Source organism: Eurosta solidaginis, chromosome 3 (genome assembly GCF_040869045.1).
Source record: "Eurosta solidaginis isolate ZX-2024a chromosome 3, ASM4086904v1, whole genome shotgun sequence".
Classification (NCBI taxonomy): Eukaryota; Metazoa; Arthropoda; class Insecta; order Diptera; family Tephritidae; genus Eurosta; species Eurosta solidaginis.
Window position 1 is genome coordinate 114,406,048 of NC_090321.1, and position 27,894 is coordinate 114,433,941.

At 38.2% G+C, this 27,894-nt stretch overlaps 1 protein-coding gene across 11 annotated transcripts in view; it reads left to right on the forward strand.

The window, feature by feature from the left end:
• Positions 1–27,894, forward strand: part of Obsc (Obscurin) — a 2,548,720-nt gene that overhangs the window by 2,180,741 nt on the left and 340,085 nt on the right. For all 11 annotated transcript variants that reach the window (XM_067772951.1, XM_067772955.1, XM_067772952.1 and 8 more), the window contains one exon: positions 17,168–17,405. In XM_067772951.1, the coding sequence (XP_067629052.1) occupies positions 17,168–17,405 (238 nt within the window). The remainder of the gene's footprint in view (positions 1–17,167; positions 17,406–27,894) is intronic.

Genomic DNA, 27,894 nt, shown 5'->3' on the forward strand with positions numbered 1-27,894 from the left:
TGGTCATACAGCTGATTTTAAAAATGCGAAAATTATAGACAAAGAAAAGAGAACAACAACAAGATACACATTGGAAAGCCTGAGAATAATGGAAAGACGAGAAAAGACAATGAACAAACGCGAGGATACAGAAAACATTGCTGCCGCCTACATAGCATGTTTACAAATATAAAAATAAGAATATTTAGTATTGACAAGACTACCATGATGGTTAGATGGTACGGATTATAGTTTATTCATGTATGTATATGTTTAAGTGACTAATGCTTTTGTTGTTTTATGTTCATGTTTTCGATACGAAATCCAATAGTGTAAGTGTTTCTTGTTAAAAATTGTTAAAAATTTTTACTCATTTAACTATCTTGTAATTTTAACCTTTGTTTGTGGCAGGGATTTTTAAAAATAAATACCCCCTGAAGATGCTAACAAAGATTAGCGAAACGTTGGGATAATAGTGGAATAATCTAGTTTTATTTGCACGCTGGAATTAGATCAGAAAAGCCTGTTATTGATAAATTACTATTTAATTTCAGAATATAATAATAATAAGAAATATGAGCAGAAATAAGATCTTATGCCGAAATCTTATACTGGCGGAATGCTTCAGATTCCGCTCAGCATGATTTCGGAATGCAGTGGATTCCAATCTCCCTGTTGGAATGCAACAAGATTCCAATCAGCATGTCATGGGAATCCGGCAGTGCTAAGAGTAGTGTAATGAGGATACGCCATCACAAGGCATAAAAAAGTAACATGACCTGTGTTGTTGGAATGCACCGGATTCCAATCAGCTCGATGCCTGACCCATAAGATTATACTGCCGGAATGCATACGATTCCGGTCAGTGATTCATGAAAAGCATGTTTTTTACGTTGTTGGAATGCACCAGATTCCAATCAACACAGTACTGTCTTGTTCCTTCTTAATGATACATGTTGATAAATGTTCCTCCATCCTTAAGCGAGATAGTTCCTGTTTTTTATCGAAGGAATAAAATGCCGGTAAATTAAATTAGCTTGTATCTCTTAAATTAGATAGGCAAGTATTGCATTACGTATAGTGGCAAAAGTACATTCAAGACTGATGCAGCTATACAAGTCATTGTAGTGCGCGCACCAGATAAGAAGAGGATTATTTTTAGCAAAGTTTCGTCGACAAAGGGGTAAATAGAAAGGAACGTAGTGTCTAGATACTCTAGGGGGAACCGCAAAAAACAAGCGGCTGAGGAGGCCCGCGGAATCAATTTCTCCAATAATGAGCTTATGGATGAACAATACCCCCAGTAATATTCTCCGATTTTCCAGAGTGGGTAAGTTAATAAGAAGAAGTCTACTTCTGTATGGAGGAAGGTGGAGACTTGAGTCCCAATTAAGGCCGCGCAATGCAAATATCAAAAATTGCTTTTGAACTGACTCAAGACGCTTTATATGCTTTTGAGAAACAGGGGACCAAACGCATGAGCAATTCTCGAGTATTGGACGAACCACTTAGTGAGGTAGGGATCATCGAACTCTTTAGCCCATCTTTTAAAAAATCCAAGTAAACCCAACGCTTTGTTGGCTATAGATGAAATATGCATGTTAAAATTCAATTTCGGATCAAAAAGGACACCTAGATCATTTGCAATAGATATACGCTCCAAAGGCGTACCATCTATTACATAAGATTTCAATGCTGGATTCACTCGGTGAAATGTTATATCCTTACATTTAGAGCAATTTAAAGCTAGTAAATTTGCTGTGCACCAACATTGGAACGAGTCCAAGTCGGCCTGAAGAAGATCCAAGGAACTCAAATCGGTAGGACAGTAAGTGTAGCAAAGTTTTACATCATCCGCATACATTATAGTATGGGAATATAATATTGTCTGTGGCAAGTCATTAATGAAAAGGGCAAAGAGCAAAGGGCCTAGATGACTTCCCTGGGGTACGCCGGAGGAAACTCCGAACGATTCCGACAGATTGCACTTGAACAGAACTTTTTGGGTCCGGTTAGAAAGATAGCTTTTCAGCCACATTAATAGGTGAAACGGAAAGCCCAGTAAATCAAGCTTATGAATAAGCAACTCGTGGTTGACGGTATCAAATGCTTTGCTGAAGTCCGTGTAGATGACATCCGTTTGCTTGTTCGCTAAAAATCCTTCCATAACTATAGAGGTGAATACAAGCAAATTTGTAGTGGTAGACCTTTGACGAATAAAACCGTGTTGACATGGAGATAAAAGACTAGAACACTGATATTGCAGTTGATTGGTGACAATCTGTTCAAAGAATTTAGGAATGACTGAAAGTTTAGCAATACCCCTGTAGTTTTCAACTTTTGACCTACTACCTTTTTTATGCAGGGGTATAATAAAAGACTGTTTCCAAAGTGCCGGGAATGACGCAGATCCCAGAGATAGCTCAAATAATTTTAAAATAGGCTCATACATGTTTTCGGCGCAGTACCTAAGCACGCAACTAGGAACACCGTCCGGTCCCGGAGAAAAGGTGGGCTTCAAAGATTGAAGACTCTGAAAAACAATATTACCATCAATAGCAGGATTCCTAATGTAATTCGAGCTATCTAAGCGATAGGGATATTGACCAGAATGAAAACCACTGGATGAATACGTGGACTTAAAGAACTCAGAAAATAGTTCAGCAACGTCGTCATCAGTGCAAGCTTTTTTACCTCCAAAGGTTAATGAGGAAGGATACCCAGAAGTTTTCCGCTTTGAATTTACGAAACTGTAAAACTTTTTTGGATTTCTAAAAAATTGGGCTTTACAACAACTCAAGTAATTTTTATAACAAAGCTGATTAAGACGGTGAAATTTAGAACGAGCTATTAGATATTTAGAGAGGTCTGCAGATGCTCCAGATTTCTTGTACCTCTTATAAAGCCTAGATTTGATGTTATTAAGTCTGATAAGTTGCCTTGAAACCAAGGGGGCTTATTCGAACATAGGGTATAGCGAGTAGGAATGCAGGTATCAAAGAAGCTATCAAGCGTACTGTAAAATATAGAGATAGCCGAATCGACATCAGTGCAAGCATAGAGATCCGACCAATCATGGGAAGCCAACAGATCATTGAGCATAATGAAATTCGCTTTGTAGAAGCATCTAGATCGGGGACGAGACTGTACTTGAATCCTACGGAGTAGGCTGATATCAAGTGATATCTCTAGCGTAGGGTGAAGAGGGTCTTCTGGAAGGGATAAAGGTGGTATTTGCGTAAGGGCAGTACCCACCGAGCCATCCACAAATACTAAATCCAGCATTTTATTTCCACTATTTGGAACATTGTTAATCTGTAAAAGAGATGAGTCTAACAAGCAATTGAGAAACTCATGTTGAGCAGTGGGAGTTAAAAAGTTTGAATCACTTATATTAACCCAACTAACTGTTGGCAAGTTAAAGTCACCAACAACAACAAGTCGATCGTTATCTCCCAACTGCGAATGCAAATCACAGATGGCCGAGCTATGACTAGCATAAACATCCATATCCGAACGAGGTGGTATATACGAACAGCAAACAATTACGCTATAGCTACCGAATGAAAGCCTAACTGCTATGAATTCGATATGAGAGATATTGTCCAGCGAAATCAACTCACACGATAGGTTAGATTCAACAGCAATAAGGACACCTCCCGCTCTAGAGATGCGTTCACGCCGATAAACAGCATATTTATTTGAAAAAACCTCAGAATTGTAATTATCAGGCTTTAGCCAGGTCTCCGTAAAAGCTACAACTTGTGCAGAAAAGTTGAAAGAATTAAGGAAGAATGGAACAAGTTTTGATCGTAAACCACGAACATTTTGATAATTAATGAGAAGACAGGACAGATCAGCAATTACCTTTGTGTTGTTATTACTGTGTTCGTCATACCGTTTTTTGGCTGTAATAAAACAGGTTCGGCCCTCGCCTTTCTCGTGAACAAGTGAACCACAGTAAGCTTGGGCCAAAAAGAGGAATCAAGTACCTTATCGAAATATTCATCTGAAAGGGATATTTTAAATGAGGAGATGTCTCTCTCATATTTAAAGTTAAATTTATACACATTGATGTTACTAGTGGGTGCAACACCAAGTTTAGAGCAAACGTAATGAGCAATGTCATTTTCGGTAAGTGAGGCGTGTAATCGGGACACAAATACAGCCCTACGAGGTGGCACGGCAGTCACCTGCAAAGGAGTAGCGGATAGCGCACCAGAGAGCTGGGAAGGTGCGGCCGTTATAGCGTTGGTTATCGAGCCCGTACTATTTTTTTCAGGTACACTTGTATCGCTAGCAACAACCCCAGTATCGGTAACTGTTATTGTTGGAGCTAAAGATACCGGTGGAGGTGTAGGATGAATTGGGGAGTCCAGCGAAATCAACATTGGTGACGTAGAACAAACAGCCGCAAAAGTACCACTATTAGTTCGTGCATCGTTTAATTTGCCATAGATCGTCTCACTGGAAGTCTCGACACAACCTTGTGTAGATTCTTGTGGAGATTCCTGAGCTGCATTGTTCATAACGTCTTTGGTTAGCCTGTTCGTATTAGTCAACGCGGTTGAAGGGACATTCGTAGGAGGACAGCTTTGCCCCTGACTCGAAGACAAGTTGGAGTCATTGTTGGGCATACATTTCTTTCGTTTTGGGGATTCAGATATCACTTTCAATTTTTTAAAGTGAGCCTCCATCGTTTTGAATCTTTCGTTAAGGTCACGAAACCCAATAAAAATGTTGTTGAACTCTTTCTGAGTTTGCCTCATAAAAGCTCGCATGTCATTTTCTACAGAACGACAATCATGACATGTCCAGTTCAGTCCAATTTTGCTGGATATTAGGTCAACCACCCGACCACCTATGTGAGAGAAACCGGCACAGATAACATGAGCCATATTATCACAGAGCCAACAACAAACATAAGTATCACCACGGGAAATTTTCTTTTGATTGGTGCACTTCTTGACACAGCAATCCAACATAATTGCAAAGTTAAACAAACCCAAAAGAAAAATAGGCAAAAGAAACTATAAGTATAAGATAAATTGAACAGCTGTTCAAAAATTATGGGCAAGAGTTATTTTGGAGCACTGGATGCAAATCGCAAGACAGCGTATAGCTAGCAGCGAACACAACACAAAGCAAAAAGGGCACACAATGACTTGCTAATAGCAGCTACCAACAAAAAGGTATGCAGTTATCACAAATTTTCGTGAAAATCTATGATATATGAACACACAGACTGAATGTTTAAATTGCACAAAAAGCTACTATGTATATTGCACTGTGTAAAGATTTAATACGAAATTAAACTTATAAACTGTTTTCTATTATATGAATAAATATTTATAAAAGACAAAACTTGTTTACAAAGTAAAAAGAATAACAATTCGAAGAGCGATCAAAAACACGTCCGCGCACGGCAAGGTTACCAGATGTTTTTTTGTCATCCGATTTTGCTAATTTTTATTTAGCATACATACAGTAATAGGAGTAACGTGCCTGCCAAATTTCATCATGATATCTTCAACGACTGCCAAATTACAGCTTACAAAACTTTTAAATTACCTTATTTAAAAAGTGGGCGGTGCCAAGCTCATTGTTGAAAATTTTACTAATTTTCTATTTTGCGTCATAAGGCCAATGCACCTATCAAGTTTCATCGCTTTATCCGTCTTTGGTAATGAGTTATCGCATTTTCTCGGTTTTTCGAAATTTTTGATATCGAAAAAGTGGGCGTGGTTGTAGTCCGATTTCGTTCTTTTTAAATAGCGATCTGAGATGAGCGCCCAGGAACCTACACACCAAATTTCATCAAGATACCTCCAAATTTACTCAAGTTATCGTGTTTACTGATGGACGGACATGGCTAAATGAATTTCTTTTTTCGCCCAGATCATTTTGATATATAGAAGTCTATATCTATATCGCTTAGTTTATGCCGTTACAGTACACCGTTATGCGAACAAAGTTAATATACTCTGTGAGCTCTGCTCAGCTGAGTATAAAAAGGTATGCAAGTATATAAAAGAGGTGTATGTACGTAAACTGTGTGTAGGCATGAATTTATGTGTGGACATATGTACACATGTTCGTGAACTCACCAGTCGCACGTTCTCCAACGGCGCGGCTGCAGTTGAGTGGTTTAGCTGAAAAATGCTGGAAAAAAAATACTCTTAACATGCATACATACGCTCACGGTCGCCACCCTCAACCACTCAGCCAAGATCACTCGCTAGTGATCTTTAGCAATGAGTGCTTTGGTAGTATCAAATCTGCCAACGTGATGGTAAAACGTAAAATATAAAAAAGTATATTCGTCAAACCAAAAAAAAAAATTGAAAAAAAAAAATAAGAATATGACGAACAAAAAGAAAAAAAGATGGAGGCAAAAGTGCCACCATTAACTCCTGAAATATGGAGTTAAGGTAAAACTCAAAAACTATATATTTTCTACCAAAAAAATGCTTCTCTCGGTAACGAACTGACCCTTTTGCCCATTCCTTACGAAGATTATGCCCTTTATGTTCGTATTTAAATAAGAAAAATATAATAATATATAAAAAAAATACAGAAATAATAATGTAAACAAATATAACTCCGGTACAGCTCCTCCCTGCGCCTGTGTTTGCTGTTGTTTTAGGTTATTAAATGCGCCGGCCCAACAATTAAGATATGTTGCTGCCAACTTTGTTGTGGTTGTTGCTGCCGTTTTTCTTTACAATTTTCATTGCGGATGTTGCCCGCTTCGCCAAAGCTATGTTGGTTTCATTCGAGTGGTGTGCTCCTATGGATTTTTGTTGTATGTGGTGTCGTGGCTGTTGCTGTTGCGGACCAATGCCGCCAGTTATTCTTGAATTTACCAAGCTTTTAATTTCTGTTCTTGTTGCTGTCGTGGCGTGCGCCGGCAAATAACAGCTTAGTGCGGTGCTTGTGGGTAGTGAAGATGTGTGGGAATTGTTGCTGCGTGGTGAGACGCCAAAATAAAACGATGAAACAGTTGTTGTTGGCATTGCGCCGCTAATGTAACAAAAATTGTATAGTCGTTGCCGGGCAGTATGTCGCCAATTTAAAAGGTGATGCCGTTGTTGTTGTTGGCGTTGCGCCGCCAATGTAAAAGAAATTGTGTAGTTGTCGCCGGGCGGTATGTCGCCAAAACCAGTGCCCAGTGGGTCTTTTCCAACGGAGATTAAATTGTGTGCTCTGCAATGAAATGTAAATGAAACCTGTTAACGAAATCCAAATATAAAAGTGTATCTATGCGCCTGTACATATCCATAATTGCCTATGAATTTCTTGTCTTCATAGTCATAAATTCGTCTACATACATATATTTTTATGCAGGGATGTATATGTCGATGCAAGTTTTCTTTTGGCTTGCTTGAAAGATAGGCCAGGTTGAGAACCCAGCTCCCGTCAAGCATGCCTGTACCAAAAAAAAAAAAAAAACACAAAAATGGACATCCCTTACATTTCGCAAAATATGTTTGCTGGAAACTGCTACATCCCTTTTGACTTATCGCGGAAACTTTCGACGCGCACAAATTTTTCACAACAAGAGCTAATTCGGCAACTAAAATGTTTACTAACTGTTTCACTTGCGACTAAAAGCGCGCACTTCACTTTTGGTTATTACCACTTTCACTTGCACTGGGCACAGTTGAAACAAGACTTAGACCCGTTAACTCATTTTTCTCTTTCTTATACCTTCCGCCGTGGTAAGGAACGTTACCCAGAAACGGAAAATGCCTACCTATACATGCCAAACTTTCTTTTCGGCTTTCCGTATTTTCATCGATACGTTCATAAGATCATGCACTCATACATTCATACTTTTACCGCTCCACAAAACCAACACCTACACAGATACACTTAGTTCGTGCCTTGACCGATCACACTGATGCATTCAGAAACTCATAGCCTTGTACACATGCACATCCCCATACACACCGGAACAAAACCAACACACCGGTGCATGGCATTCGTCAATGTTGCTAGGCTGTTAGCAACATAGTGACTGCTGATAACAACATGACGCCAATGCGCAACATCTTACTTCCGCTGCAACATTGTGTTCACTATAGCTACAATGTTGTCAATACGTGATGTCATTAGGTTAGTGGCAACATTGCGGCTAAGGCACGGACCTGGGGCCCTATTCAGTAACTATGAGTTTTGAAATGCACATTTTTCTTTCATACAAATTATATGAAGAAAATGTGTATGGACACAAAGCACATAAACACATAGCCACATATACACGCCGCCACTCATTCAAGCCAGTATGGAGTTTAGTTAACATTATAAAAGTTATTATTTAAAAGCTTATTTCTAAACATTTTTGTTCTTAAAGGAAAAATTTTTTTAATTTAAAATTTTTAACATTTTAATATAAGTTATGTTTTTTTTCTCAATTTACAAAATATTTTAAAAATTTATTTCTATGCCATTCTCAATGATGGCGCTAATCTCCTGTTTTCTTTATACCGAAGGTTTCCTCTTTTTTTTAATTTTAGCAAAACATTGTAATTTTCTTTATATTTTTTTTTCAAAAAAATTCCTAAGCAGAAATTAAAAATTTCTGCTTTTGGTTGAGCTGCCGTGCGGTTGCCAAATTTCTTATAATACTTAAATATACTTATACTACATGCCGCCAGTCATGCTGCCTGTCTAAATTGTTGTTGTTTGAATTAGTATGCCGCCAGTCGGGTTAAAACGTGTATTCCACTTCTCTTATTACGCTTAATGCTGCCTGTTGTTGTTGTTGTAGCAATGCTCGCCCCACCTAATAGCCGCGACCGATCACAAGTTGTCATCAATGTCCTCTAACGGGAGTCCAAGGAAACTTGCCGTTTCAACAGGGGTGGACCATAAGGAAAGGGGTGTTAGAGGCGTTGGTTCCACATTACAATTAAAGAGATGGTTGGTGTCGTGTGGGGACACATTGCAAGCAGGGCATACATTTTGTATGTCGGGGTTGATTCTGGATAGGTATGAGTTTAACCTGTTACAGTATCCAGAACGAAGTTGAGCAAGAGTGACACGCGTTTCCCTGGGGAGTATGCGTTTCTCTTCTGCGAGTTCTGGATATTTTTCTTCAAGTACTGGATTCACCGGGCAATTCCCGACATAAAGGTCCGACGCCTGTCTATGGAGTTCACCAAGGACCTGCTTGTGTTTTTCCGCTTCATACGGCTGGGTTCTCAGGTGCCGTATTTCCTCAAAATGCTTACGGAGATGACTCCTTAGGCCCCTAGGCGGTGCTGGTTCGTCAATCAGATGTCTGTTGGGATGCCCAGGTTTCTGGGTATTCAACAAAAACTGTTTGGTCAGCATCTCATTTCTCTCCCTGATGGGTAGTATTCTCGCCTCATTATGCAGATGGTGTTCTGGGGACATAAGAAGACAGCCCGTGGCGATTCTGAGAGCAGTATTTTGGCAGGCCTGTAGTTTCTTCCAGTGGGTGGTTTTTAGGTTTGGCGACCATATGGGTGACGCGTAGCACGTAATCGGCTGGCTAATTGCTTTGTATGTGGTCAAGAACGTTTCTTTATCTTTTCCCCAGGTACTGCCAGCAAGGGATTTGAGGATTTTATTAAGGCTCTGAATTCTTGGAACAATTGCGGTTGCGTGCGCACCAAAATGTAGATCCTGATCAAACGTCACACCCAAGATTTTGGGGTGTAGGACAGTCGGTAGCGTAGTGCCATCGACGTGAATGTTCAATATGGTCGACATTTGGGGCGTCCATGTTGTAAATAAGGTCGCGGAAGATTTAGTCGGTGATAATGCCAGGTTTCGCGAGGCGAAAAAACTGGAGAGATCAGGGAGATAGCCGTTTATTTTATTGCATAGCTCATCGATCTTTGGGCCTGGGCCTGCGGCCATTATTGTGCAGTCATCGGCGTAGGAAACGATAGTGACTCCTTCCGGTGGTGAAGGTAGCTTAGATATGTAGAAATTAAACAAAAGCGGGGATAGGACACCACCCTGTGGCACCCCTTGTTTAATTCTCCTTTGTTTTGATGTTTCGTTTCTGAATTGCACCGATGCCTGCCGACCACCCAGATAATTTGCGGTCCACCTTTTAAGACATGGGGGAAGGGTAGACCCTTCCAGGTCTTGCAGTAACGAGCCATGGTTGACCGTATCAAAAGCTTTTGATAGGTCTAACGCTACGAGTACTGTTCTATGGTGGGGATATTGATTCAAACCGCAATTTATCTGGGTGCTAATGACATTTAGCGCGGAGGTAGTGCTATGGAGTTTTCTGAAGCCATGCTGATGAGGGGCTAGCTGCAAATGTGCTTGGAAATAAGGGAGCAAAATGGCTTCAAGCGTCTTTGCCACTGGCGATAGGAGAGATATCGGACGATATGACTCACCTACGTTAGCTGGTTTCCCAGGCTTTAGTAGCGGGACCACCTTGGCCGTTTTCCATTTCTCGGGTATGACAAAGGTGTAAAGAGACAGGTTGAAGACATGCGCTAAATATTTGAAACCCTCTTTCCCTAGGTTTTTAAGCATCGGCATGGCTATGCCGTCTGGGCCCACTGCTTTGGATGGTTTAGCGCGACCAATGGCGTCCTCAACCTCTCTAGCGGTGATGGTAATTGGTGACGCGCTGAGTTTGTGTTTATGTGCGTGTCTATTGGCTCTCCGTCTATCTTTGTCGACCGCAGGATGCATTATATATTGTCGGCAGAAAGCGCTCGCGCATTTTTTCGCATCCGACAGCACCTTATCGCCAAAGGCGATGGAAACATTGTCTTTGTGCTTAGTCGGATTCGATAGGGACTTTACGGTGGACCAAAGTTTACCTACACCGGTAGAGAGGTTACAACCTCTTAGGTGCTCTTCCCATTTCGCCCGCTTGTGTTCGTCCACAAGCAATCTGATGCGTTGGTTTATATCCCTTATTTGGGGGTCGCCTGGATCAAGCTGTCTTATAAGGTCGCGTTCCCTCGCTAAGCTCGCGGCCTCCGGCGGATTCAATGACCTTACGGAAGGCACGCTCCCCTTGGCGGGCATCAGTCGGGATAGGGAGGGCAGCAAAGCTGCTGTCTGTTGCAGATTTATATTCTTCCCACTTTCCTTTTTTGAAGTTTATGAAAGTGCGTTTTTCGGTGACGATGAAGTCGGCGGTACGCTCGAATGAAATAAGTATGGGCAGGTGGTCGGATGCCAATGTTACCATCGGCTGCCAGTTGACGCAGTTTACGAGTTCTGCGCTCACGATTGAGATATCTGGCGAGCTATGACAGCTTCCTACCATACGTGTGGAGGCGTCTCCGTGTATTGTGCAGAACGTCGTTTCATCTATTTGATCCGCCAACATCTCACCCCTACTGTCCGCCCACAAGTTTGAATGCCATAGGTCGTGATGGGCATTGAAATCGCCTAAGATAATGCGATTGTTGCCAGTGAGTAAGGCCTCGATATTAGGGCGGTATCCACTGGGGCAACAGGTGACAGGAGGGATGTAGATGTTGATGATTTCTAGGTTTGCATCGCCTGACCGGACAGATAGGCCTTGACGTTCTAAGACATTGTCACTGCGGTCGATGCCAGGATCAAATATATGATATTGCACAGAGTGGTGTATAATAAACGCGAGGCCGCCTCCATTTCCGCTCTCGCGGCCTTTCCTGTGGACATTATAACCAGAGCAGGTCTGCAATGCAGATCTTGCTGTGAGTTTAGTCTCTTGAATCGCAGCAATGCGGATGTTGTGCCGCTTCATGAAATCGACTATTTCCGTAATCTTCCCAGTTAGTCCATTACAGTTGAACTGCAGAACTCTGAAGTGCATGAGGGGTGACGCCGCCACTCTAGGGGTAAGTGAGGGGTGACTACGCCTAGGTTGTGGAAGGCCAGGACGCAATTGCTGTTGTGGCCTTGGGACTGGGCGCCCTTGGGCAAGCATTGGGGTACCCGGATGATTTGGGTTTGCGACCTGGCAACATGGCGCGATGAAACCCGTCGAGGGGTTGCCGTCGCGGAGACCAGAACATCTAGGAAAGTGGCACCACCCAACGCAGGAGCTGCATTGAGCGGATGTCGCAAACCTATATATTCTGTGCTGGCAGACGGTGCAAACGGAGGCAGGGACTAAGAGTCTGTTTCCCTGACCTGCACGATTGCTGCCTGAAAAGAGGGGGGAGAAGAAGACGGGGGCAGGGGCTGATGCTCAGCATTGCTACCAGCTCTACTACGAAGGTAGCAGTTATGAGTGGTATCAGCTGTTTGAGTTGTTGGCGCCGTGGGGCGCGAGCAGCAGCGGGTACTTGTTGTGGCTTGCTGAGCAGCGAAGCTGCTGGAAGGTAGTGGGGATACGCTTAGGCGTAGACTACGGGACGCCCTTGGGCGTGAGCAGCAAGGAGCCACAAAAGATTTTTAAAAGTTACGTGGACGTCGGGTTTTGGGATCAAGCCCAGAACAACCTGTCCGATGCAACCATCCCTTGCACGAGACACACTGAACAGAGTATGACCGTCCTAAAAAGATTCTTTTCTGGCAAATGCAGCAAAACCATTTCTCAGGACCGGGGTCAGGAGACGGACCCGGATTGGGTTCGATACCTTCCCGGAGTAAGAGAATATGTAGCAGTCCTGCTGCAAGGAGCTGCTGGGAGGATGACAATTTGTGGGAGGGACGAAACAAATTAAATGGGGTCACACTGAAATGACAGTCCTTGGTCGGGAAAAATCCCGAGTCGCTCCGGTACATAGAACCGACTGCCTTGGGAAGCTGCCTGTCATTATCCTTAGTATGCCGCCAGTCGGGTTGAGATGTTTATTCCACTTCTCCTATTATGCTTAATGCTGACTGTCATTATCCTTGGCACTGCTTTGGTTCTCTTGAAGAAATTACGTCTGTTGCCTCCTTATCAAGGTGGCGTGGAGCCTCGATCCGCCGTATCGCCTTAGTGTGCTTTCGAAACTGCTTGGTAAGTTGGTAGAAATACCTCAAGATTGATGCGTTTACTGGCGTTTGGACTGGTTGCTTGTAGTTCTTCTTTTACAGGACTTTTTTTTAATTAATCCTGATTAAAAATTGTCCGGCTATTACTGGATCATTAGCAATTTGCTTGGATAATAGCAAATTGCTTGTTGTGATCTGGCAGGATCGCCATATAGTATAAAATTACGAACCATTAAGTTTGAGCGTACGAATAGCAATCAATTCTTTATTCATGAAACACTTTCTTTTATACAAAATGTTACTACATATTTACACTAATACTTACAAACTAGAAGTACATAAATTCGTAATAATCAATAGCTTAGTCAGCATATTCTAATAACCTATTTATGTATATATGTATGGCGTTCTACAGTCAATAAGACTAATGGGCACATATGTCTGTTGGTGTGACTAATCGACATATGTGTCGGTCGATGTGACGGGTTGGCAAATGTAAACACACTCATGCTGGGTTCAAGGGATTATCTGGGTCAGTAAAATGTGATTGCTTGTGCAATCTATATGTATGTGTATATTTTATATCGTTAAATGCGTTCGTAGTGAGGGGCATTCCAAGTGACACTACACACACACCAAATTGGTAATTTATACCATTTGGGCAATTTATTACGCAATTTATCATATAATAAATTGTAATAATAAAAAGCCAATTTAAATAAAATTGCGTACACAATATTTCCAACTGCAAATTCAACCTAGTAATGTTTGTTTTTGAGTAGATTTAAGCGTAAGTTTTACGCATGGCTCAACTATATGGTTGGCTCATCTCATCAGCTGATTTTATTTTTTTCATTTCACTGGAGTAGGGATTGTCAAAAGAAGATGGCATACTCGAAATGAAACCAATACAATGAACACATTTTCTTACAACACACAAAAATGTCAAAGTTTTATGTTTTCATTCCATTCCATTCGCCTAATACCAACACGCACATTTTGACATTCTGAACAAAGATATGTTGTTGCTGTAGATATGAGCCAACCAGCTATCAAAATACTATTGTGTAAGCTAAATTGAGTTGAATGAACACCACTCAATTTAAATCGAAATTGCCTCAATTCATTTTTCTGTTTGAATATGGTATTATTGAACAATTTCTAAGCTGTTTTCGAAAGACTACAAAAATCAGGATTTAAATGCCGCCGATCAAGTGTTTTTATGCCGGGTGGAGTACCTTGGCTTTGTTTTGGATGCAGCAGGATATACTTCTGCCCCAAATAAGGTAGTAGCAATAAATGAGATGCCACGGCCCAACAATTTACAAAAATATATGAAAATTCTAACAAATAAAATAATAATATGTTTGACACTTAGCACACCTGACAAACATAGACTGCTGAATTGTGTTTTTAACAGCTTATATTATGCCCCTATTACGGTTTATAACTCAACTTATTTGGGTTGTAATTAAAACAACTCAACTCCTGTTTGGTATTACGAATTACGAATTGAAATAAGTTCAGTTGAAGTTGAATTGATGTTGCCAACCTAAAAAAGTGATGATTTGACAGATAAATTAACAGCTGATCAATTTGTGGCGGAAATTCAAGCATTTACAAAAGTGATTTTTTTTATTAATAGCAAAATGGACATCAATTAAATAACATTTAATTTATTTTATAACGACGAAAATTTTGGTGACAAAATTGACATGTCGCGAAAACGGAAGAAATTCGCATGATCATTCCAATCCCTTGGAACTACCAAGCGCCAAGTAAGAAAACGTTTAAGTGACAAATGATGAGCTTCTAGTGAAGTTATTTTGCAGATTTGTAAGATATTTTCGGTTAAGTTAGGAAGAATATTGATCGAGGGACGGCTGTACCCCTATTTTAAAACTACACTCCTTGCTGGCGGCAGCTATCAAAAATGCTGTGAAAATGATTTTAGTGTTGGACTGGTCAACATCTACAGTTAATAAAGATGTTTTAGATATTGAGAAGTATATTTGTGCGAAGTGGATTAAAACCCATATGACTCCAGAGCAAAGCGCTACAAAAACCGCATTTTACTCTAAAACAGGATCCCCAGGAGTAGTGGGTAGTATCGATGGGACTCACGTTCACATAATTTCACCTATTATGGCTGAATCCGAACTGCGCCCTGCCTCGTCCAACTTCGGGATGTCGCTCCAGAAGGTCAAAAATTTGTTCAATATAATCCTTGATTGAAAACTTGTTTTTTCTTTCCATTTTTTTAAATTATTTTCCGGCGACGTTTTACAAGAAGGTGCCTCTTTTATTTTATTTTTTTTTTCAAAAAGTATGAAAGTTGGTATCAAAAGATACGTTTCGACATCCGTTTTAAGAATCCGAAAGCGGAAATTAAAAATTTTATTTCTATCGAAAGATATTTACAAAAACCCATAAAATGGCCCCGAGAGGGTCCGAAATATGAGGCCCGATCTATAGTTTTTTTTTTGCACAGAACACCTTTCTGTGTTGGGGGCTTTCGGCCCCGATTTGTAAAAACTACCCTGGGTGGGTCCAACAGCTTTCTGCATTGGTGTGTACAAAAAATCTGGCAAAATGCAACAACGACATGAAAATTTGAACTGAAATGATATGACAGAAATTAAATTTTTAATTTTTGCTTTCGGATTCTAAAAACGGAGGTCGAAACGTTTCTTATGATACCAATTTTGAAGATTTTTGTTAAAAATTAGGTGGTGAACCGTCTTGTTAAACGTTACCTTTTTTCCAAACAACTGCAAAATTGTATGAGACAACTGCCAGTAATCAGTTGTCAGATTTTGATGTCTTTGACAACTACACCAACACAAAGTTGTAAATGGTAATGCCACAAAAAGTTGTAGGACTATATAACTTCAACCGACATTTTTTTTGACAGGTTGAGTTATAATCTGTAATACCAAACTGCAAAATTTCAACTGAAACAGAGTTGAGTTGTAAACGGTAATAGGGGCATTAGCTTTACTTGTAATTCTCTAGGCTAGGCCCGCAAAGGAGAGTTAGACCCATCTAGCGGCAATTATTTAAGACTGCAAGTGGTTAAATAACTCGCTACAAAACGAGTTGTGCTTAATAGCGGGACCACGAACCTCTGTGCTACGGCGTGTTGCTTTAGTTTTTTTAAACTATATTTATGTAATTTTAATCAAATTTGGTATGACAAACAACAAAGATCATAGGAGGGGTTAAAATATCATAGCACATACGTTGAAAAGGATACTTTGTGACTTGTGTAATTGTTTTTTGAATTCATGTTCATGTGCTGTTGACTTGCTTAAAGCTGCAGACATTGGTGCGTTATCGGTAACCGTAAACTTATAACAGCTGATTCGCCCAACCTTATGGGAATCAATGTAATCGATTATTGCTGCCATATCGTACCGCTAAGGTCGTAACCGTATCGTAGCCAACCAATTAATTTTTGGGTTTTCATATCCATAACCTAAAAATATTTGAGCTGGTGAATTTAATAACTTTTTGTAGATTTTATTCATAAGGGGGACTCATGAAAGCATATAAACTTATAAGGTGTAAAATTATATCCATTTACACACGCTGTTATATGAACGCACCTAGAAATACTCTTGATAAACTTGATTGTTTATCAGCTGTATTATTGCCAAACAAAATTTTTTTGATTGTTATACAAATTAAAAAATGCCAAGATTAAGTGAAAAATCAAAACTAAAACGTCTTTACTAATATATTCTTGTAAATGACTTTCTGATGTTGGAGATTTCTGATGAAAATGCCTGCTGTAATGTCTGCAAGGTTGCATTCTTTTGAGTTTACCGCGTTTACACAATGAAATGTGCGCGTAAATTTATACAGATTGTGTAAATGATTTTTCATACAAAATTTGACAGTTCGTTTACGCACTAGATAAATTTATACGTTTACACACTTTATAAGGCATTTATACGGTTACATGAGTCCCCCTATTGTTTTGGATGCGTTATGACTAAGAGACTTATTTTTTGTGGAATATGTTTGTAATTTTTTGCGTTTTCTTCATATTTATGAAATTTTCACGATTTTTAGGCTAAGGCACCATTAATCGATCACAATGTATCGTATAGGGTTACGTTAGGGATAAGACTACAGCGGTACGACAAACGGCACCAACGACTCCGCTTTAAGTCCGGAAGAATTGACTCATTAGTATAATATTGGTTGATATATGTACATATATATATATGATTTTTCTCTTCGGTTTTAAAAAAAGAATGCTAGAACGAGACGTCGGTTGGTATGAAGCAGTAGCAAGCAATGAACATGGAGAAGCTAGACAAAAAGTTAAACTGAAGATAGCCGACTATCCACGATTCCTTAAACGACCAGACGAAACCTTTATAATGATGAGGAAAAATGGGCGATTAGAAGCTCATATAGTTGGTGAACCTGTCCCGGAAATAAGATGGTATAAAGACTGGCAACCTTTAGCTGATAGTTCCCGCATAAAGGTATCTATATGCATATAATTTAACTTAAGGTATCTTTTGTCAAAGAGGATAGATTAAAACAGCAGCCATCAGTTTGAAACGAGCGGCGAGTAACTCGCTGGAAAACAAAAAATGTATGTCGAATGTGTGCTATCAGGGGTATTTGGTTAATTGCCTCCTTTTTATTCATGCGGTGCAGTAACCTTCCGCAATTGTGATTTTTGAAAGAGAATTAATTAATTTATAAAATACAGTATAAAATTAAACAGAAATACGCCAAGAAAATGTATAGAAGACATTTTATGCTTGATCGCCCAAAAACCCATAGAAAGCATATGGGGTATTCCATCCCATTTCGACCAATTTTGAACCCGACCCCTTTAGAATTGGCTGAAAGTTTTTCTTCTTTTTCTACCTTACGAAAGACGTTTTTCAGAATTTTTTCATCCAACTCAAAAAAAGTTATGAATTTTAAAAAAACACCGTTTTTGTTTTCAAAATGCTATATCTTTTTCAAAAATTTACCGTTTGGGATCTTTTTTTTTAATTTGTTTTTAAATGTACTTTTCGGAAAAAAACAAAAAAATTTTAAAGTTTTTTTTTTTGTAATTTTTCAGTTTTTTGAGATTTTTCGAATTTCGCCATTTTTTTTCTCATAAAAAACTTCAATCAATTCTGCAATCATCCCCACTAGTTCCGGAGTGGGCCGATATTTTTTTTTTTTTTTATTTAATTGAAAAAAAAACTTTAAACATTTTTTTGTATTTTTTCCGAAAAGTACATTTAAAAAATTTGTTTTTAAATGTACTTTTCGGAAATAATACAAAAAAATGTTTAAAGTTTTTTTTTTGTAATTTTTCAGTTTTTCGAGATTTTTCGAATTTCGCCATTTTTTTTTTTTTCATAAAAAACTTCAATCAATTCTGCAATAATCCCCACTAATCCCGGAGTGGGCCGATATTTTTTATTTTTTTTTATTTAATTGAAAAAAAAACTAAACATTTTTTTGTATTTTTCCCGAAAAGTACATTTAAAAAAAAATTAAAAAAAAAGATCCCACACGGTCAATTTTTGAAAAAGTTATAGCATTTTGAAAAAAAACACCGTTTTTTTTTTAAATTCTTAACTTATTTTGAGTTGGACACCGTTTTTGTTTTCAAAATGCTATAACTTTTTCAAAAATTGACCGTTTGGGATCTGTTTTTTTTTTAATTTTTTTTTAAATGTACTTTTCGGAAAAAATACAAAAAAATGTTCAGTTTTTTTTTCAATTAAATAAAAAAAAATAAAAAATATCGGCCCACTCCGGGATTAGTGGGGATTATTGCAGAATTGATTGAAGTTTTTTATGAAAAAAAAAAAAATGGCGAAATTCGAAAAATCTCGAAAAACTGAAAAATTACAAAAAAAAAAATTAAAAACTTTTTTTTGGATTATTTCCGAAAAGTACATTTAAAAACAAATTTTTTATAAAAAGAAAGATCCCAAACGGTCAATTTTTGAAAAAGTTATAGCATTTTGAAAACAAAAACGGTGTTTTTTTAAAAATTCATAACTTTTTTTGAGTTGGATGAAAAAATTTGAAAAAATTCTGAAAAACGTCTTTCGTAAGCTAGAAAAAGAAGAAAAACTTTCAGCCAATTCAAAGGGGGTCGGGTTCAAAATTGGTCGAAATGGGATGGAATACCCCATATATAATCTATCCTCTTTGCTTTTGCTTTATTCGATTTTTTTACTTTAATTCATCTTTTGCTTTGTAACTTGGATTGAAGGTACAAAAAATAAATAAATAAAAAAAAAGTACAAAAATCCTCCAGGAAATTTACTCAAGTAAGCTCAGAAAAGTGTGTGTTTTGAAAATTTTCATAATAAATCAATTATTTTGAAATGCACCAGCCATTGTAAATTTCTACAAGCGTAGAATTCATTCTTCAACTCGTATTTGTCAAAGTAATTTGGCAGAGAGAATGGATGTAATGGCCAGAAAATGAAAGAATCGTCTTAAAAAAGTTTGAATTTGTTCTTCTACTTGTCAAAGTAATTTGGCAGAGAGAATGGATGTAATGGCCAGAAACTGAAACAATCGTGTTAAACCAGTTTGTTTTTATGCTTTAAGTAGACGAATTAAATTGCCTTCTTTGTATTCCCAATCAACATCTTTTTATGAGTCGAAAGAAAATCAGGCCATTTTTAGAAAATAGTATAAAGTGACCATATAAACAGTATTGTGGCGAATATTAGCATCACTAAGCTGCTACTAAATAAACGCACAACAGCAATAAAGCAGCCACTCTTATGTAGAAGGCAACGAAGAGATAACTCACACACACAAATATGTAGTCATCAGCCGAAATAGTTACTCACACATACACACGCATATGGCTATGGGAGAGGCGTGGACTACAGATATAGATGTATATAGCTGGTAGCTAACCAAGTGTGAGATACAACGGTTCCCGAAATTACTAGACCTTAGGAGAAATGGGTGAACGAGAGACCGAGAGTATAAAAGCAGGGCAAGCTGAGCAATAACTAATCAGTTTTGATTTAAACACGCTATTGGATGTGAAGTACTACGCCCAAAGTAATCTAAATAAAGACCAGCTGCAATACTGAATATTGGAGTGATTTATTCAACAGTTTAGCGATTCGAACATTAGCAGAAGGATTCAAATAAGCGGAATTCCCCGAAATTCGTTACAATTGGTGTCAGAAGAGGAATTGTGGAATAAATTCCAGAGGACAACAAGGACATGGCCAAGTTGAGTGAATTGAAAATTCAGCAACTGAAAAATTAGTTGGAAGCCCTTGGATTGAATACTACTGGCAATAAATCCGAGCTACAAACACGACTAAGGGAAGCTATGGAATCGGAAGGAACCAATGTTGAAGAATACGTCTTTCATCCTGATGGCGACGACATGACAAGAAAAATGGAAACACCACAGACAGTGACGAACACAGACTTGAACATGATATTGGCTGCGACAATGGTATCACATGTGTATTTCAGAAATGTCGACACAGATTACATCCAAGACGGAATCCCAGGAGACACATATAACACCCAAGATGGAAACACAACTAGAATCCCAGGAGACACGCATAACAGCCAAGATGGAAGCACAGGATGCACGCATTTTAGAAATGTCGTCGCAAATGTCATCTCAACTGGAAGAGCAGAAGACATATATGACATCTCAATTGGCTGAGCAGTTGAAAGCACAAAAGGGCCCGCATATCTTCGTATCATCAAAACTTGAATCGCAGGATGCAAAAATCGCACAACTTCAGGCAGAAGTCGATGATTTAAAAGGTCGTATGGAGCAATTACAACTAAATTACCAGCGAGCAATCCGGAGATAAAAAAATCTATCTTTTGACGGCTGGCTCTGTTCCTTACCAGGTATTTAAGCTTCAATACGATTCAAGCGATACGGAAGGGAACACAGGAAGCAGATATACCTAATAGAGTTACGAAACCGCTACCAAAAAGCTAATGAGACTTTGCAGGAGTTTGCTTCAGATGTTGAAAGATTGACTCATCTCGCAAATGCGGACGCGCCCGTGGAATGCGCCGAGAGGGTTAAAATCCAGGGTTTTATAAATGGAATACGGGATGTCGAAATGAAACGAGCTACATATGCAAATCCAAAACCAACATTTCCTGAAACGGTATCCCATGCACTGACTCAGGAAACAGCGTCACTTTTGAGTAAGCCCGCCTACAAAGCTCATCGCGTTGAAAAGTAAAGGCCACACTTGGTAGACACATGGTATTAAAAGGAATGCAGCAGGAAATCTATGGTGCAGTCAAATGTTTTGTGTTTTGTGTAAGTGTGGTAAGCCAGGGTAGATATCACGTTATTGCAGTACCAACCCTAATAGTTCCAACAATGTGGGTGGCCGTAAACGCAGAGCTGAAGGAGGTGAACGAATCTCCAAGACCACTCAATTGATAAACTAAAGCGAGTCAGCCGCAAGGGGCGAGAGCTGGCTCCGGCAATTGACCGCCCCATAATCTCTATCTCTCAGATTGAAAAAGGTCGAGCAATCTTACTGTCGGGGGACATATGGGTGGAAAGGAACGTTTACTGACTGTAGATACGGGCGCATCTCATTCCATTATTCGATCGGATTTAGTCAACAAAAATATAAGCCATTACCTCGAGCAAGATTGCGTACGGTCCCTGGCGAGTATAACCAAGTTCAGGAAGAAGTGGTATGTGCAATCTTAATTGGGAAGGTCATGGTTCTACACAAATTCGTTGTGGCAGAGATCTTTGATGAAGTCATATTGGTAGTGGATTCCTTAGTTGATCATAGCATCAGGATCGATATGCAGAGCAGGATTATGCGCTAATAAGAACAAGGATGTGCCACTTAACTTCAGTTTGGAGAAAGGGTTTAGCAGTAGGCGATTTTGCTTTTCATTTGTGTTTCTTATATTCCTCCTAATAGCTCTGATAATTTGTATTTTGATCATGTTGATAATACTTTAAATTTAAATCTCCTGAATGATAATGCGCAACTTTGAGTTTTGGTTGATTTTAATTTAAATAAAATGCGTGGTCTACTATTGCTGATGAAGATATGCTTATTCCAAGTAATGTGAATAGTTGTAGTGAAATATGCATAATTGATGGGTTATTTGGTATAAAATTAATGCAAATTAATGGCTTTTTAAATGAGTTGAGCAGGATTTTGGATCTTATTTTCATTAGTTCTGATTTAAAATTTCAATTGTATAAGTCTGCGGTTCCTTTATCTCTAACTGATAAACACCAAATTCCACTTATCTTGGAGCTTGAGTTTTATAAATATCCAAATATTTTCACTGGCTCGATGCTTAAATTCGACTACTCGCGGTGTAATTTTGATCTTGTTAACTAATATTAAGTAAGAATTGGCCAACCTTATTTGCAGATCGGTCTCTAACTTATTGTTTTGACATTTTTAAGTGTAAAATAAGTAGTATATCTTTCGGAAATATTCCACGTTTATCGCCAAAGGTCCATAAACTACCCTGGCATAATCGGAGCTTAAAAAAGTTAAAGAATCTTCGTAATAAATTTCATAAGCGTTATAAATGTTCTAGTAATTCGCAGCACAAAGTAATGTATGAGAATTGACTCGAATTTCACGTTTATTGATCACTTGAATTACATCATCCCTAAAGCATATTCCTCTCTACCTTTCATTAGACGAAATAGTTCAGAATTTAAGGATCCTTATACTAAAAAATTACTGTTTAGTACATTTGTAAGGTCAAAATTGGAATATGCTTCTATAATCTGGAATCCGTTTTATGAACTGCATTCCAATAGACTTGAACGTATTCAAAAAAAAGTTTCTAAAATTTTCATTATCCAGTATTAGGTTTAATATACCTATTCCGTCTTATGTTCCGAGGTGCAGACTGGTCAGTCTGCATACTCTTGCCAGTAGGCGATTGATGTCTGGCTTAGTTTTTATTCGAGATGATCTCATTGGGACTACTGATTGTCCGTTCTTATTGCTTTGTATTAAACTCAATGGTCCAGCTAGAAACTTGCGACATCATGATTTATTTGCTGTCGACCTCTGCAAAACCAGGTATGCTCAAAATGAACCAATTATCAGACTATTAGCTATTTTGTTCTATTATTTTTTTATTATAATTTTTTTATTTATTATTATTTTTTTTTTTTTTGCATAATATTAGAAGTTTAAAGACCTGTAACTGCAGAACTTTTGGCAACATTTACTGCCATCTTTATAAGTTTCTTGCTTGTATTTTTTCTGCTAAATTTTTTTTGTTTTGTAGAAAAATCACACATACATACGTACATACATACGAGTTTGATTTGAAATATAAATCTTGTATATGTGCATTGTCTATATACTGAATTCACCTTTTATAACTTTCGAATTGAATATATTTTTGAATATCTCATTTAGCATTACAAAAATTACAAAGCATTTATATACATATATGTACATATTAACATACGTTTCTTTAATAAAACTATACGGTTCATTCTGAACAACAGTAAACACCTTTTGAGTTTAGATTTGAATTTTTAAATTCATTTATTGGTACCATCCCTCGTTGTGAGTGTGTATGGATACATCGGCAGATCGCGAGGAGGCATTAAGGACGAGATTAGGGACTCTTTCTGAGGACAGGAGGATTACTAGGAGTCGGACCAGAGCTCTCGAAAACCGTGACGAAGACGGAAACGAGCGACCGATAGCCTACGTGTCAGCAAAATTAAACAAAGCACAACGAAACTACAGTGTGACAGAATTAGAATGCTATGCCGCAGTGATCAGCGTCAAGCGATTTCGCCCTTACATGGAAGGTTTGTCTTATACCATTATCAGCGATCACGCTAGTTTAAAGTGGTTAATGGGTCAAAAAGACCTTAGTGGTAGGCTCGTCAGGTGGAGTTTGAAGTTACAAGCCTTCGATTTTAACATTGATCACCGAAAAGGATCACAGAATGTTGTACCAGACACGCTATCAAGGATGGATATTGAAGAGCTAATGCAAGTAAGTCGGTTATTGGACGTTAGCCTTGACTCACCGTACTTCCAAACGGACGAATACGTCGGACTGAAAGAGGCTATCATTAAAGACCAAGAGCGACTACCTGACATGTGCGTATCTGATGGCTACACCTACAAACGGACCCAGTTCAACAGAGGGGTGTATTTCAAGAGGACCAGACCTGGAAGCTTTGGGTGCCGTCTGAGCTGCGGCAGGGTCTAGTGGGGAAATTCACAAGACTATGGTCCGTATCAGGGAGAAATATTTCTGGCCTGGAATGGCGTCAGATGTACAAAATGTATTAGAGGATGCGACGTGTGTAAAACCACCAAGGTACAAAACAATTTTAGAAAGCACCGATGGCAGGCAACAGATAACTGAGCGACCTTTCCGTCTATATATCGATTTTATGGGACCATATCCTCGTACGAAGGATGGAAATGTGTGTGTGTTTGTATGTTTAGACCACTTTAGTAAATTTGTTTTCTTGAAACCCATGCAGCGAGCTACAGCTGCTAAGGTAGTGCAGTACCTTGAAAGGGAGTTGTTTCATATATTCGGGGTACCGGAATTTGTACACTCTGATAATGGGAAACAATTTGTGTCTGAGCTCTTCACCTCTTTCTTAAATAAATATGACACGAAGCACATAAGAACAGCGTTCTACGCCCCACAAGGGAATGCAGCCGAACGCGTAAACTGGTCTGTACTACAAATGCTTAGGGCGTACATCGCGGCATTTGCACTAAGGAGTGTGAAATATACAGCCATCGACGAATCCCCTTATTATGCATTGTTGGGGATGCCTATGGTGCAGCATGGGGCATCGTACGATATTCTGCGTAGATTAGGGCCAATTAAAGATATAGAGTATGAGGTAGCAATAGGACCAGATAGGAATCAACTCATTAGAGATAAGCTGCTTGATGAACTTAGGCAAGCACACCAGATTAGTGAAAAGGTCTACAACACCCGGTCGAAAGATGTGAAGTTCAAAATCGCACAAGTGGTGTACCGCCGCAACTTCAAACAGAGCTGTCAAGCGGATAATTATAACGCTAAGTTAGCACCGAAGCACGTACAGTGTGTTGTTTTGCGAACAGTTGGTAACTCGTTATATAAACTGGGAGACAGCTCTGGAAGGAAGTTGGGGATATACCATGCTAAAGATATATTCGTAGCTTAGTTTCCGTTAGAACTCTTAGTTACAAACATACTCTTACACTTGAACCCAATCAAACCTCATGTATCTGTGTTTACCATATATCTGTAGTTTTTACGCAATGCTTATGTGTTAGTGTATCGATGTACTCAGGCTTCCGTACTGTTGTGAATGTGTGTGGATAGTCCTGTATAGTAGAACAACCCAATGATAGGCAAATAAATATAGACAAAAGGGATTAAAAGTAGACGGAGAGGACGGTAGGCGAATTCGATAGATGATTTTATGGAGCCCGGCTTGGGGTCGTGGAACGAAGCCACACGTTGGGCTAAGAATTTACATTTAGTGGGCTGCTGTAGAACCTTCTTTCGCACACGCCCCATGATGCAGGCACCATCGCACATAGGTAGATTTTACGAATTTATGCGGCCAAAACTGAAAATTTTTAAATTGGTGCAAATACAAAATCCAAAACCGCTCTACGTTTATAATGGACCGGGCGATAATAAACCGGTCTTCTCGGCTTTTATAGACAACCGATGTGCCCCTGCCGCTAGTCGAAACTTATTATTTTCCCACTTTTTCGATTTTTTATTTTTTACGTATTTTAAGTAACCCATTTTTAAACGTCAATATTTTTAGTTTTAAGACAGTTATCAAAGTTAACAACATGTATTCGAGTGCTTCAGGTAAATATCATTATTTATTGAAGAAATCGTCAACCTAGCATAATAAAAGACCCACCATTTTGAAGCTTTTAAGCATATTGCGTTTTCTTAAAAAAGTATTGTTCATTTTTTAATCCAAAAGCATTTTAGTTATATTATCGCCTCCGATCGCCTCAAAATTTTTATGCATTTTAATAGTGGGTAGTCTTTTCTTATGGTTCTGATGAAAATCAGCTGCGGACAGGTGCGGCTGGGGTAAAAAAACATACATTGAAAAAATGTCCAAAGACATTTTTTTTTTCATTTTCATCGAAGATTCTCCTGGTTCATCTGGAAAAAAATTAGTTACCCGTCAATTTCTCTACGGAAAAATGCAAAACCAGAATTTATCAACAACGGATGAAAAATTGGCCTATTTGGAAAATTACCTGCTTTCGTCTTATGGTGACACAACTAAAGGTAAATATTAATTACTTCAAGACTGCCATGAGGCAAAAATGGTCTGAAGCACATAGAAAAGAAGACAGATTCATAACACTAAACCAGTCATGGCTTAATGGGACATTTGAAATCCCTATCCAAGACCAAAACCGTCCCGGCCGCCCTTCAAGATCATTTATAGAGTCAAGTGAGAGAAGCAAGCGTCAGAAAACTGAAGTGATTCGCTCGGCCGTAGACGATTCCATTTTAATTCAACTTTGAGAGCTAACGGACTTTCGGAATGCATCCGAAACCCTTAAGGAAATCACAAAATCACCAACAATAGCACAGAAGTACAAAAATGCCTACAAGTCATCAAGTGAGCTCGGTAAACCCAACATATTAACGCCTCAAGAAGCGTTGACGATATTTATAGAGGTCGACCTTACACGACAGCAATACGAAATCATACGCGAGACAAATAAGTCACTTTATCCATGCTACGACAAATTATTAGATGCCAAAAAAGAATGCTATCCGCCTAAACAACTCATAAAAGTGACGAGTCTGTATGCAGAAAGCACTTTGCAAAGTCTTATTGACATAACTCTTATGATGAATTTCATATCAAATCCAATATGCGTTGAACCCGACCCCCTCAGAATTTGATGAAATTTTACCTACCCAAACACAACCTCATTTTTAGAAATTGCATTTTCGAAAAATTGTGGGCGTGGAAAGGTATCGAAATATCCGAAAATATTAGAAAAATGACGATAATAGGTACTTTTAAAGTGTAATTACTACGGAATGGCTTTACCGATTGCAAAGTTCTTCATACCATTAGAAAGGTATTGAAATAAGCTTTCAAAAAAATACACTGTAAAAATTTTTAGTACACTGAAAAAAAAATTTTTTTTAAATAAAATTTAAAACTGAAAAAAAAAATTCAAAGATCAATCGATTTTGAAATATAAAATTTTACTTTAGAAAGGTCTATTTAATATATATAACATATCTGAAAACTAAAATGGGTTTTTTTTTAATTTTTTTAAGTAAATGCATCTCTTGGTTACTTTCTCATATTTGGATATCACGCGTAAATTAATCAAACAATTTGAAAAATTTTTATACCGTTAGAAAGGTATTAAAATCACCTTTGAAAACATATACTGTAAAGATTCTATATTACACTGAAAGAAAAAAAAAATTTAATTTTTTTCTAAATTTTTTTTTTCAAACTGGGAAAACACTTCAAAGACCAAGCGATTAAAAAAAAAAAAAAATTTTATAAAGGTAGATTTAATATATATAACAAATCTGAAAACTAGAAGGGTGTTTTTTTTCTTCTTTTTTTTAATTTATTTAAGTAAATGCATCTCTTGGTTACTTTCTGATATTTTGATATCACGCGTAAACTAATCGACCGATTTCAAAAATTTTTATACCGTTAGAAAGGTATTAAAATCACCTTTGAAAACATATACTGTAAAGATTCTATATTACACTGAGAAAAAATTTTTTTTAATTTTTTTCTACATTTTTTTCTTCAAAGACCAAGCGCTTAAAAAAAAAATTTTTTAGAAAGGTCGATTTAATATAAAAACTAGAATGGTGTTTTTTTTTTCTTTTAAAAAAATTTATAAGTAAAACCATCTCTTGTTAACTTTTTTTCATTTTGCTATTATTGTGTGACAAAAATGGTACCTAGCCATACTTTGGAAGTTA